Below are 12,001 nucleotides of genomic sequence, written 5' to 3' on the forward strand. Positions count from 1 at the left end.
CCCGACTTCAATGTAGTACCACATTGTGTCAGCACTGGACTCTACTTCAGGAGATGCAGCACAATTAAGAGTAAGAAGAGACAGTGACGGTTGCCAACTACTGTAAGCTCCAGTAATAGTTGTTGTTCCCACAGAGCAGAGAGAATATATGCCAATGAGTTTTGTTGTATGCTGCTTGTATGTCTTGCTGCCCCGTATGTTAAGTGCACTTGTTTTAAGGTTCAGAATGAAGGCCTTTTCACACCGCACTTGCTCAATGTGAAAGGACCGCACGTCACCGCGACAATGACGACAGTGCCCGGTGCAGTGTGCCCAAATTTGGAGGTGCTGATGCAGACGCATATCTGGAAGTAACAGGAAAGTTTTCCCTACTGGAGAAGTAGACCGCACCTCTGCAACTTCGGCAAGATGTATGTCTTTTACAAAAGAAAGCCCTGGCGTTGCTCATTTTAAGGAGGAGGAGACGAGCTGCAGAAAAAAAAGAGGAAATGGGTGCACCCCATAGTAATGGTTTGTCGGGATATCAGAGAGTCTAGGCTTCTTCATTACCCTAGACGGAAAAAAAAAGCACACGGAAATCACAGCGCCAGCCCCTCTCCCAATGGAGGGCCATTTTGACGTCACTGCGATATCGCACTCCAAATAGAACTTCTATTCGAGGTCGCTCCGCGGAGCGTCAGCCGCTCTCTATATTGTCGCTCCGCGAGACAGCAAAAAGCACTGTCGCCCTTTCAGCAGATACACAATGAATGGGAAAGTCACGGGCGTCAATCGCAAAGCCAAATGCGGTGTGAAAAGGCCTGTACCGTAACATCTATGCTAATTTCTTTTAGCCCATCTATTAAGATTTGCATTATATGTTAGCATTAAGCTAGGTGACGTGTTATTATATGATTTGGTTGGACATTTTGGTTTAAATATACAATGTTTAATTCTCTTTTGTTTTAAATGCGGTTCGCAAGAGTGTTAAAGTAGCAGTTGTTGGAAAATCCATAGCTACCCTATAAACAGAAATTCCAATAAAATTGGGACATTGTGTAAATTGTAAATAAAAACAGAAAATTCTGATTTGCAAATCCATTTCAACCTATAGTCAAATGAACACACTACAAATATGTTTATGTCCAGATTGATAAACTTCGTTTTGTTGTAAATATTCACTCATTTTGAATTTGATACCTACAACAACTTTCCAAAAAATAACTGGGACAGGGGCATGTTTACCACTGTGTTACATTACCTTTCCTTTTAACAACACGCAAAAAGCGTTTGGGAACTGAGGACACTCATTGTTGAAGCTTTGTAGGTGTAATTCTTTCCCATTCTTGCTTGATATACAAATTCAGTTGTTCAAGAGTCCGGGGTCTCGTATTTTCTGCTTCATAATATTCAGTGGGACTTGCTCTCAATAGGAGGCATTGTTTTGTTGAAACAAGCAGGGACGTCCCTGAAAAAGAGGTCGCTTGGATGGTAGCATATGTTGCTCTAAAACCTGTATTTAGCCTTCAGCATTAATGGTGCCTTCACAGATGTGAAAGTTACCCATGCCATGGGACTAACACATCCCTACATACCATTACAGATGCTGGCTTTTCAACTTTGTGCCGATAACAATCCGGATGGTCCTTTTCCTCCTCGGCTCGGTGGACACAACGTCCATGATAGCCAAAAACAATTTGAAATGTGGACTCATCAGACCACAGCACACGTTTCTGTTTTGCTTCAGTCCATTTCAGATGAGCTCGAGCCCAGAGAAGCCGGCAGCGTTTTTGGGTGTTGTCGATATATGGCTTTCACTTTGCATAGTAGAGTTTTAACTTGTATTTGTAGCTGTAGCGTAAACTGACAATGGTTTTCTGAAGTGTTCCTGAACCATCCAATATACTTTACACAATGATGTCAGTTTTTAATGCAGTATCGCCTGAGGAATCGAAGGTCAATCTCAGCTGCTACAGTATCGCAGTCAATGACTACTTTGCTTTCTGTGCCTTGTGGGTGTTTTTTGCCTCTACATTTGTGTTTTGCTAGCTCAATATGTGTCCAAGAAAAGCAAACGAAAGTGTGGCAAGAGGTAGGGAGTCACTGTGGAGTTCAGAAGACAATTTGTGAGGAGTATTATACAGTATATCAATGGCACACGCATTCCAGAGCTTGCTCGCCAAGTACAGTATGGAAGAAATAAGTCCACAATTGCTACTATTGCGGAGAGAAAAAAAAAAAAAAAAAAAAAAAAAAGGGCGTTTTTGTTGCTGCTGCTATAGCCATGGGAGTGAATTATCTTCGAAAGGACTGAGGGAAACGTTTGGACCAAGTGGAAAAGCTGTTGCTTGTTCGGATAAATGAAAACATTTGCCAGGAGGCGAGGCACATAAAGTACATGCAGACTTCTTGTCAAGAAAAAAGCTGCATCCCAAAAAGTCTAAGGAAAGTGGATTTCATTTTTTATTCTCGATAATTGTAGCAAAATGTTTGTTAAAGTTTAGGGATTTTGTGATTTCCAACTTACTGTGAATGTCTTGTGACAGGACACTGTTTGGGTGCGTGTGGGTGTAGCGTGGTTCAGAAAGGACTGGTTGTTGCGACACATTTAACTTGAAAAGTTGTTTTTTTAATTTTGTGTTATTTCCCTATAAAGCACAAAAAGAGAACATTTTCTTCATTACGGTCTTCATATCAGTGTGTCTGCATTGCGTGTGCCCTTATCCTCTTTAAAATGCGAGTCTCCCCTCTGGCCATACTTGGCAAGCAGCAAACGCTGTTCTCTGCTGGTCCGAGTTTGAGACTGCATCTCACCAGAAGTGGGAAGTAACCAAGTACAAGTACTTTGTTGCTCTACTTATGTAGATTTCTCCAATAGCAGTACTTTACTTGAGTAATTATTTTTCTGGTTACTTTTTACTTTTACTCCTTACTTTTTAAACACAAATATCTGTACTTTCTACTCATTACATTTTAAAATAATATTGTTACTTTTAAAACCTTCTAAAGTTAGTGACGATGCGATGTAAAATGTAGAACGCCGTAAAAAACAGAAACAGGAAGTGAGCCAAGCGCATTGTAGATTTCGTAGATACGACATTCTCATTATATGTTAGCAATAAGACAGCAGCCTTTTGTCATACGAAATTATGATGTTTGGGTGAAAATGTTGGTGTTTAAATGTAAAATGTTTACAATGTTTTACAGTAAATTTTAACTGGGAGTGACAAACAACTTGAAACAAAGGCAATTTAAAAAGTGTGTTTTAATAGGTTTGTGTGTTTTAATTAGTTTCAATTGTTTAAAGGGTACAACTATTCAAACAATGCTTTTTTTTAATGGTCTCTCTATATTGTATTTTTTCCACCTATAGCGGGTGAGTCTGGAACGTATCCCCTACAATAAACGGTGGTTCCCTGTACACTTCTAAGACAGTTAAGCGTGCTAATGGTGACATTAAAGGCAGCCTGTATGCAAAAGCAGGAAGAGGTATATCAGTGTGGAGGCTTACCGGGCTCCTGAGGTCTGCAGGGAGGACATGTTTGCCGTCCACATGGTCTTTGAATCTCCGCCGGGCCTCCTCCAGGGTGGGCTTGTGTCCCGCCTTCCCCAATTTGCCCAGAACCAGACCCCTTAGGAGGGCATCCAGGTGGCCTGCAGGGACATATGTCTAAGTAGGGCGTGGCGAAAATAGTAACGTGGCCGCCATCTTTGAGGAATTTTCTAAAAAAACATTGAATGAGCACTTTAAAGGCTTCTAAAATTTAAAAAAATGCATAAATTCATGATTGATGACTAAACTACATGACCTATTCTACTGCCCACACTGCTCTGCTCACCAATAATGTTCCAATAGCGCCAAGTTCTTAGGGCAAGCGATGCCATTTGAAATGTCAGTTATTTTGACCCTTTATAATTACAGCCTGTACGAGCTTATTGGTGGATATTTTAACTAAAGTTGTCAGCCAATCAGGGAAAGGATTATTACCCAAGCAGAAGATGAAACGAAAGGCTTGAAGTGATATGTTGAGAAATAATCAAGTTATACTGGTTTACTCTAATTTGAAGACATTTTTTGACCAGATATTCTATAGGTGATATAAAAAAAAAACACTCTCCAAAACACTCGGTCCCGATACATTATCTGATACATCAAATACAGTACTCGATACATTAAATAGCTGATACATTAAATACGGCCGATACATTAGTACCTGATACATTAAATACGTCTGGTATTGGCCCGATACCGATTACTGGTATTGCTGCTATAAGGAAATAATGTTGATGTGATACCCCCCCCCCAAAAAAAAAAAAAAAAAAAAAAAAAAAAGATTTATCTATTAAATTGATTAATTGCCCAGCCCTATGTATAAGTAGATTCCAAGACATCTAGGTCATGGTAATGCGCAAAGATTGAATGGAGGCAACTGGAATCTTGTTGTTTATTGAAGATGTTTCACCTTTAATCAAAAAGGCTTCTTCAGTTTTAAATTTTAGATGTGGAGTCCCCCTATTGATGTCTCTGGTGAGCTTGCCCCAAGAGGGTGGTCACTTGAGGGTTGTTGTTGCTGCCAGGCATAGCTCGTGAGTGAGCATTTATCATACCAAACGGCTCCTTAGTGGCCACTTTTCCCATGACAGTGGAGAGGACATTGTTGATGTAAAGTGATTGTGTAAGGCTCCTCGTCTGCCTTTCTAATTGTACATAGATGGCTTCTTTCACACCTCTTTAAAACCAGCATTCCAGAAGTTGGACATTATTGTCCAATTTGATACCAATGTCTAAATACTGGTGTCAAATTTGAGACCAATTTCAAAATTCTGGACAGAGAGGATCATTCAACAACAACAAGAACCCTCATGTGACCACCACTAGGGGACACACCCACCAGAGACATAAATAGGGGGAATATTCACCTAAAAATAAGAGTTGAAGAAGCCTTTTGAAATGTAAACAACAAAGAAGAGTCCAGTTGCTTCCATTGAACCTTTGCAAATGACTGGATTTTCCTGACACAAAGTCAGCCGCGCCACCTTTCCGTCTTCTCACCTTCTCCTGACTTGCAGTCCCAGCCCAGGCGGAGGCCGATGGGCGTGAAGAGGTCTCGGATGAACTCCTGGAGGTCCTCGTGGAAGTCGGTATGGGACAGTAGTGAGGACAGGACGCCCAGGTTGCAGCTGAGGTCGCTCCACACTGTGTAGTTGGGCTCATTGACGAAGGCCTCCATCAGACGCAGCACCTCCACCGTGCTGATCATGCCTGCGCGGGACTTCACCACAATACACTCGTTAACCGTGTGACATAATAGAAAATTACATTGTTCATAAAAGAACATATGTCACAGATTTTTAAGTGATCATTTGTGTGTTTTTAGTACAGAATACAGGCAAGTTCAAATGTATCGATGCACTTCTTCAGTGTAGTACCATGTTGTGCCACAACATGCAAGGAAGCACTGAGTTCGACTCGAAAACATACAGTGTAATTGTCAGCAAGAAGGGGCAGAAAAGGTAAACTGCAGTGTTAGTCATTGTTCCCATAGCGCAGAGAGAATATATACCTGACAGTAATGTTATACTCCGGACAGAGTATATTGTTATACTGTATTGGTTTGGTTGAACATTTTCTACGGGCTGAAATATGTGCCAGCAGGAACTGAATTTGAATCATTTATATCTGAATTTGAATGGCTAAACTTGAATAATTGCATTAAAATGAATTTGAAAAACAATTTGAATTGGATTTGTTTAATTTGAAAATTAACACTTCAAATCTGAATCTGACTAGTATAATTTGAAATTGAATTCATTTGTTTGGAACTCAAGTCTAATAAACTTGAAAGTAAATGTAAGATTATTTTATCCGCGGTGAAAATTCCAATTCTACATTTTCACATTCAATTTGATCATTTCAGATTCATTCACTCATTCAGTTCGACAAATTTATTTTCAATCTAGGTGTGACAGACCTGTAGGTATTGTAGGAATAACAATTTCCTTAATGGAAATGCATCATATGGTCAGAAAGGGATAACAAGGTGCTTATTTTCTTACATAGGAAAGGACAGTGTATTGTACAAACATATCACACCTAATGTTTTTTCTTCCCCCAACGTAAAGTCATCCAGGCACTGAACGCCATGCCATAAACTTTACTGACATCTAGGGGTAGAAACAGCTTACAGCACTGTTTCAAAATGAATTTAGGGGGTTTACATAGATGAACTGTAGTCCAGCCCTTATGCACCCTTGCCCATTCTTATTTCATTTTATTTTTATTTACATTTTTTGGACTTTGATTCTAGATGATTAGTAATAGGAGATAAGCAGCTTGGATGTGAAAAAAATAAAAATAAATGGTTTGGTCTCTGGTTCCATTTGGTGGTTTACGGGTGTAAGTACACGGCAAACATTTTTGATCTTCACACCCCAATGCTTGGATTGATTCAGTATTCATCAGAGAAGCATGATAACACACGAGGTTTACAGTATATTGAAAAATGTGATTCATAATGGAAGTCAATGGTGCCATAGAATAGGATAATAGTGTTCAGTCAATGTTCATCTCCTATTTCTAATAACTTAGAAATGGCGCCATGGTGCCATTTCTAAGTTCAACTTGTTCAAAACTGTGTGGCCAAATTTCAGCCCTCTAACCTTTGATTTTAAGTGATTCGTCTTTGATGGAAAACATCAAAATCCCCCAAAATGTCCCAAAAAATGGACAAGGGGTATAATGGCTGGATTATAATTCATTAATGTAGACGCCCTCAATTCATTTTAAACAGTGCTGTCTGTATCGATATGTCCTGTGCGCTGTTTCTACCCCTAGATGTCAGTAAAGCCGAGGGCATGGAGTTCAATGCCTGGATGAAGTTATGTTGAGGAAAAATAAAAACGCAAAGATGACATAGTCACGTCAATGTGATATGTTTCTACAATGCACTGTCCTTTCCTATGGGCGAAAGGAAGCACCTTTTTTTTTTTTTTTTTTTTTTTATCTCTTTCTGACCATATGATGCATTCCACAAAGGTTAAGGAAAGGTGGTCTAAGGGTTAAAATACTGTAGATTTGAAGATTTGACTTTCCGGAGAGTCCCGATGTCAAGTGCTCAAAAACGAAGGCGTTGATTGGCCGAAGAGGAGATCTGTGTACTGCCGATCAATTGCTATCCCTACAGTACCCGGATGTCTGTCACAGCTAATTTGAATTTGACTTCGTCGAACGGAATCTGAAATGATCAAACTCAATGTGAAAATATAGAATTGGAATTTTCATTGCGGATTAAATAAATTTACATTCACTTTCAAGTTTATTGGACTTGAGTTCCAAAGTAATAAATTAAGTTTCAAACTGTACAATTCAGATTCAGTTTTTAAATGCAATGTTTCAAATTAAACAATATAAATTCAAATTATGCCATTCAAATTTAGTTTTAAATAAAATTATTCAAGTTTAGCAAGTCAAATTCAAATACAAATTATTCAAATTCAGATCCTGTTGGCACATATTTCAGCCCATAATCTTAAGAGTATTTTATTTAATTTTACAGTAATCAACTGGGAGTGACAAACAGCTTGAAGCAAGAACGTTTTGCCTCTCATTTGGACAACTGTGTGAGCGTGAGTCTTTTTGTTCCCTCACAATGATGCTATAAAATACACCATGTGCAGAATTATTAGGCAAATAAAATGGAGGATTATTTGTATAATCACCAACCACAGTGCTTTAAATTAATCCAAAATGTTTTAGAACTGCCCACAAGTTCAGTTGAGGAAGGGGGCAATGTCATCAGGTTTTCATCCTTCAAGCCTTTACTGGTCAGCCACGCACAGGAGTACAGTGGAACCTTGATATAACGCACTAATAGGGGCGAGGGGTCGTCCGCTACAGTCGATTGTCCGTTACATTGTAGCACTTTTTTTTTCTGGCCATATGCACCCATATTACTGTAAATTTGTACATAATAGAAACCACCCAACAAAAGAAATTATGCAGAAAAGCTAGAAAAACAGTTTACTGCTAACGAGTAAGTCAGTTTGGTGAGGATTACAATCACTAACCAACTACAAGCCACCAACCCCCCGAAGGGAGAACAATAAAGGACTGGCTGACGACGAACACCATCTACTGCAGATTTGAAAAGGACACTTTCACACCACATACCCACTCAGCCGCAACACCGACCACCATCGCACCTCTGACTCCCCCTTCTGCGTTGCCCATCCATGTACAGGATGTGAGACGTACCATCAAACAACAAAAGATAACAAAGCGGAGGGCCCAGACCTTGTGTCCCCATCATGCCTCAAAGTCTGCGGGGACCAGCTTGCTCCAGTCTTCACACAGCTCTTCAATAGTTCTCTGGAACTGTGTGACGTACCATCACATCTCAAACGCCATCATCTCAGTCCCCAAAAACCTGCAATCTTGGGTCTGAATGACTACAGCCCTGTCGCCCTGACATCTGTGGTCATGAAGTCTTTTGAACGCCTCGTGCTGGACCACCTCAAGAGCGCCACAGGACCCCTGCTGGACCCCCTGCAGTTTTCCTACCAAGCAAACAGATTTGTGGATGACGCAGTCAACATGGCACTGCACTACATCCTAGAACACCTCGACGGCGCGGGGAACTACGTGAGGATCCTGTACGTGGACTTCAGCTCTGCGTTCAACACCATCAACGCCAAACTCCTCTCCTCCAAACTTCTCCAGCTCAGCGTCTCGACTGCCATCTGCCAGTGGATTTATAGCTTCCTGACGGGCAGGACACAGCAGGTGAGGCTGGGGGACACCACCTCATCCACACGCACCGTCAGCACCGGGGCCCCCCTAGGATGTGTCCTCTCTCCACTACTTTGCTCTCTCTACACTAACAATTGCACCTCAACGCACTGACTGTCAAACTCCTGAAGTTTCCAGAGGACACCACAGTCATCGGCCTCATCAAAGACAGCGACGAATCTCCATATCGACAGGAAGTGGAACAGCTGGAGCTTTGGAGCAGCCAACACAACCTGGAGAAGAACACGCTCAAGACTGTAGAGATGATCGTGAACTTCAGGAAGCATCCATCTACAGTTGCCCCTCACGCTGTCCAACTGCCGTGTCAACCGCCAAGACCTTCAAGTTCCTGGGAATTACAGTCTCTCAGGAGCTGAAATGGGAGACCAACTTCAAATCCATCCTCAGAAAGGCCCAGCAGAGGATGTACTTCCTATGTCTTCTGAGGAAGCACGGCCTGCCACAGGAGCTGCTAAGGCAGTTCTACGCAGCAGTCATCGAATCAGTCCTGTGTTCATTCATCACAGTCTGGTTTGGTGCTGCCACAGAAAAGGACAAACTCTGACTGCAAAGGACAATCAGTACAGCCGAAAAAAATTGTCTGTACCCCCCTCCCATCCTTGAGGACTTGCACGCTGTCAGAACTAAGACAAGAGCATGCAAAATCTTCTTGGGCCTTCCATATCCTGGTCACCACCTCTTCTAGCTCCTTCCCTCAGGTAGGCACTATCGATCAATGCAAACTAAAACAAGCAGATATTCCAACAGCTTCTTCCCTCTTGCCATTAACTTCCTAAACAGTTTACTTGTTGTCGAGGAGAGTCGCTTTTATGAGCCGCAAGGAATTAGTGTGCTTCCTAGTTCCTAATCCGTTGACATTGACCAGGGGTGTCAAACTCATTTTTGTCGCGACACACCGTTGGTACGGATTCCCTAAGAGGAATTGCGATTATCCAGTGATTTTCGTTCGTATCTACGATGATTGCCGCCGAGCTAACTACGCTAGCGAGCGTTAAACAACAAACAATTGCGGCGTGTGCTCGAGCCACCTCATTTTCCAGGTCACACTGAGTGCAAGCGCATCGTCAAACATCAAACTTCGCAGAAAATAATAACAATAATAGTGAATCCCATCTATATAGTTTTCTATTGTGTCCGAATCCTATAAACCTGCCATTTTCGACGCCAAAAACACTTTTTGCAGTCACATTTGTGTTGTAACAACCACAGGGATAATTTTCTTTGTCAAAACTTCGAATAAACACTAACGTGATGTAGATAACGTTAATTAAAACACACTCCGTCAGAATGTGAAAAGTATTCCTGTAGACGTCATAGCCTCCGATAAAATGAGGTCCGTCGGCATTCTTTCATCGTTCGCCAGTCACAACCACGAGTTCTTCGGCAATGCGTCTTCATTCAATCAACAACAAACAGAGCTTCCAACATTAGCACTTAGTAGTATTTCAAATGCACGAGCAGATGCATAAGTAGCTATGTAGCTCCTTTGAAACTGGTACCTGATTGACCAACTGTTGTATGCCCCTTAGTGATCTAGCCATGGGCTCATCCATCTGGTCTATCAAGAGTTACTCTCATTTATTTCATCAGTCCATAAAACCTTTGAGAAATCTGTCTTCAGATATTTCTTGGCCCAGTCTAGATGCTTCAGCTTGTGTGTCTTGTTCAGTGGTGGTCTTTTTTTCCAGCTTTTCTTACCTTGGTCATGTCTATGAACACTGAATATCTTGTACTTTGAGGTATTCCAGGTAGGTTGCAATTCTGAAATATAACAGAACTTAAAGATCATGGAATTCCTGGTAGCTTCATGCTTGATTCTTCTCAAATCCTTGGCAATTCAATTGCATCTTTTTCTTTCAACACGTTTCTTGCAATCTTGTTGACTTCGCAACAAAACGTTTGATAGTTCTGTGCTCACGTCCCAATATCTCAGATATTTCAAGAGTGCTGCATCTCTCTGAGACTCAGACTTGATAATTTTTGACTTTTCAAAGTCAGTTAAATCTCTTTTTGGCCCATTTTGCCTAAAGGAAAGAAACTGGCTAATAATTACACACACATTTTAATAGGGTGCTGATCTCCTTCGGCCACACCGCAGTCATTTCACAAATACACAGCACCTGCTATGCTTAAACCCATTAAGCATTCAGGTTTATCCAGCTGGGAGCTAGGAAATATGCCTAAAATGATATGGTCAAAATATTGACTTGCTTTATAATTCTGCACTGTGTATTCTCCCAATTTTAAGTAGAAAAGGAACTAAGGAATACTTCCAGAAGTGTTTCAATATGTTTAAGAGGGATTTAATAAGTTTAAATGTGTTGTGGTGTAAAATCACATATCAAAATATTTTTTTTTCCCTCTGATGCGTGGTGCTGTGTCACCAGGGAGAAGAGGTCATTCTGAAGGCTGAGGCGGTCCACCGGCTGCAAGCTGAGGTCTCGAATACCAGGCAGTAGGCTCTTCAGCATGTGTGAGCTGTACTGGATGCGGTAGAAGCCCACTGTACCGGGATTGATCTGAGGACCAGGCAAAGGGTCAGATCCGACTGAAGGGAGCACTTTTAAAGGGTGGGGACCATGCATGCATGCTCACCTTGATCCACTGGTTGGGGGTGACGTCTTGCAGTGTGACGGTGGTCTGGGGTTTGTCCAGTAGAACCTGGAGTTTGCTGCAGGTGGGGTCCTGACTGGTACAGATGCTGATGGGTACCATCCAGTAGGGACAATCCTCGCCTGTGAAAGCCGAAGTGACGTGTCAGTCATACAAATACTGATCACAGTGTGTTTTATACATAAAAAGCAAGTAAAACTGAAAATTCAGAGAATAGCTTTTATATCCATACACACAAACACATTAGGATTAGGAACAAAAACAAAAAAGCTTCTAATATTATAGAGCAGAATAATATCTAGATAGAGATTCATAAAAACATCAAATACATTTTAAAAAAAGTTAATGAGAGGGTGTAGCACTTCAATGTAATTTGTCATTGCATTATGCATGTAATGATTTATTTTGCTTATCTTTAATACAGGTAGTGCCCTGTCTTTTATTGTCTTCTCTTCCGGTATTATTTAATTGATTTAATTATCTTCTCACTGTCTCTTCCTTTTTTTTTTTTTTTTTTTTTCTTCTGTCAATCCTCTTTAAAACCTCGTTCTGTCCGACTGAAATTTTCAATAAATATCCATCGGAATATAAAGAACCACA

The 12,001-nt window shown here is 41.0% G+C and overlaps 1 protein-coding gene across 1 annotated transcript in view; it reads right to left on the minus strand.

The window, feature by feature from the left end:
* The window catches only part of npepps (aminopeptidase puromycin sensitive), a 38,972-nt gene that overhangs the window by 5,966 nt on the left and 21,005 nt on the right, over positions 1-12,001 (minus strand). The window contains exons 15-18 of the mRNA XM_061770231.1: positions 11,384-11,523; positions 11,173-11,307; positions 5,033-5,252; positions 3,491-3,633 (exon numbers count right to left, since the gene is read on the minus strand). Coding sequence (XP_061626215.1) covers positions 3,491-3,633; positions 5,033-5,252; positions 11,173-11,307; positions 11,384-11,523 — 638 coding nt within the window. The remainder of the gene's footprint in view (positions 1-3,490; positions 3,634-5,032; positions 5,253-11,172; positions 11,308-11,383; positions 11,524-12,001) is intronic.

This window comes from Phyllopteryx taeniolatus, chromosome 4 (genome assembly GCF_024500385.1).
Source record: "Phyllopteryx taeniolatus isolate TA_2022b chromosome 4, UOR_Ptae_1.2, whole genome shotgun sequence".
NCBI lineage: Eukaryota > Metazoa > Chordata > Actinopteri > Syngnathiformes > Syngnathidae > Phyllopteryx > Phyllopteryx taeniolatus.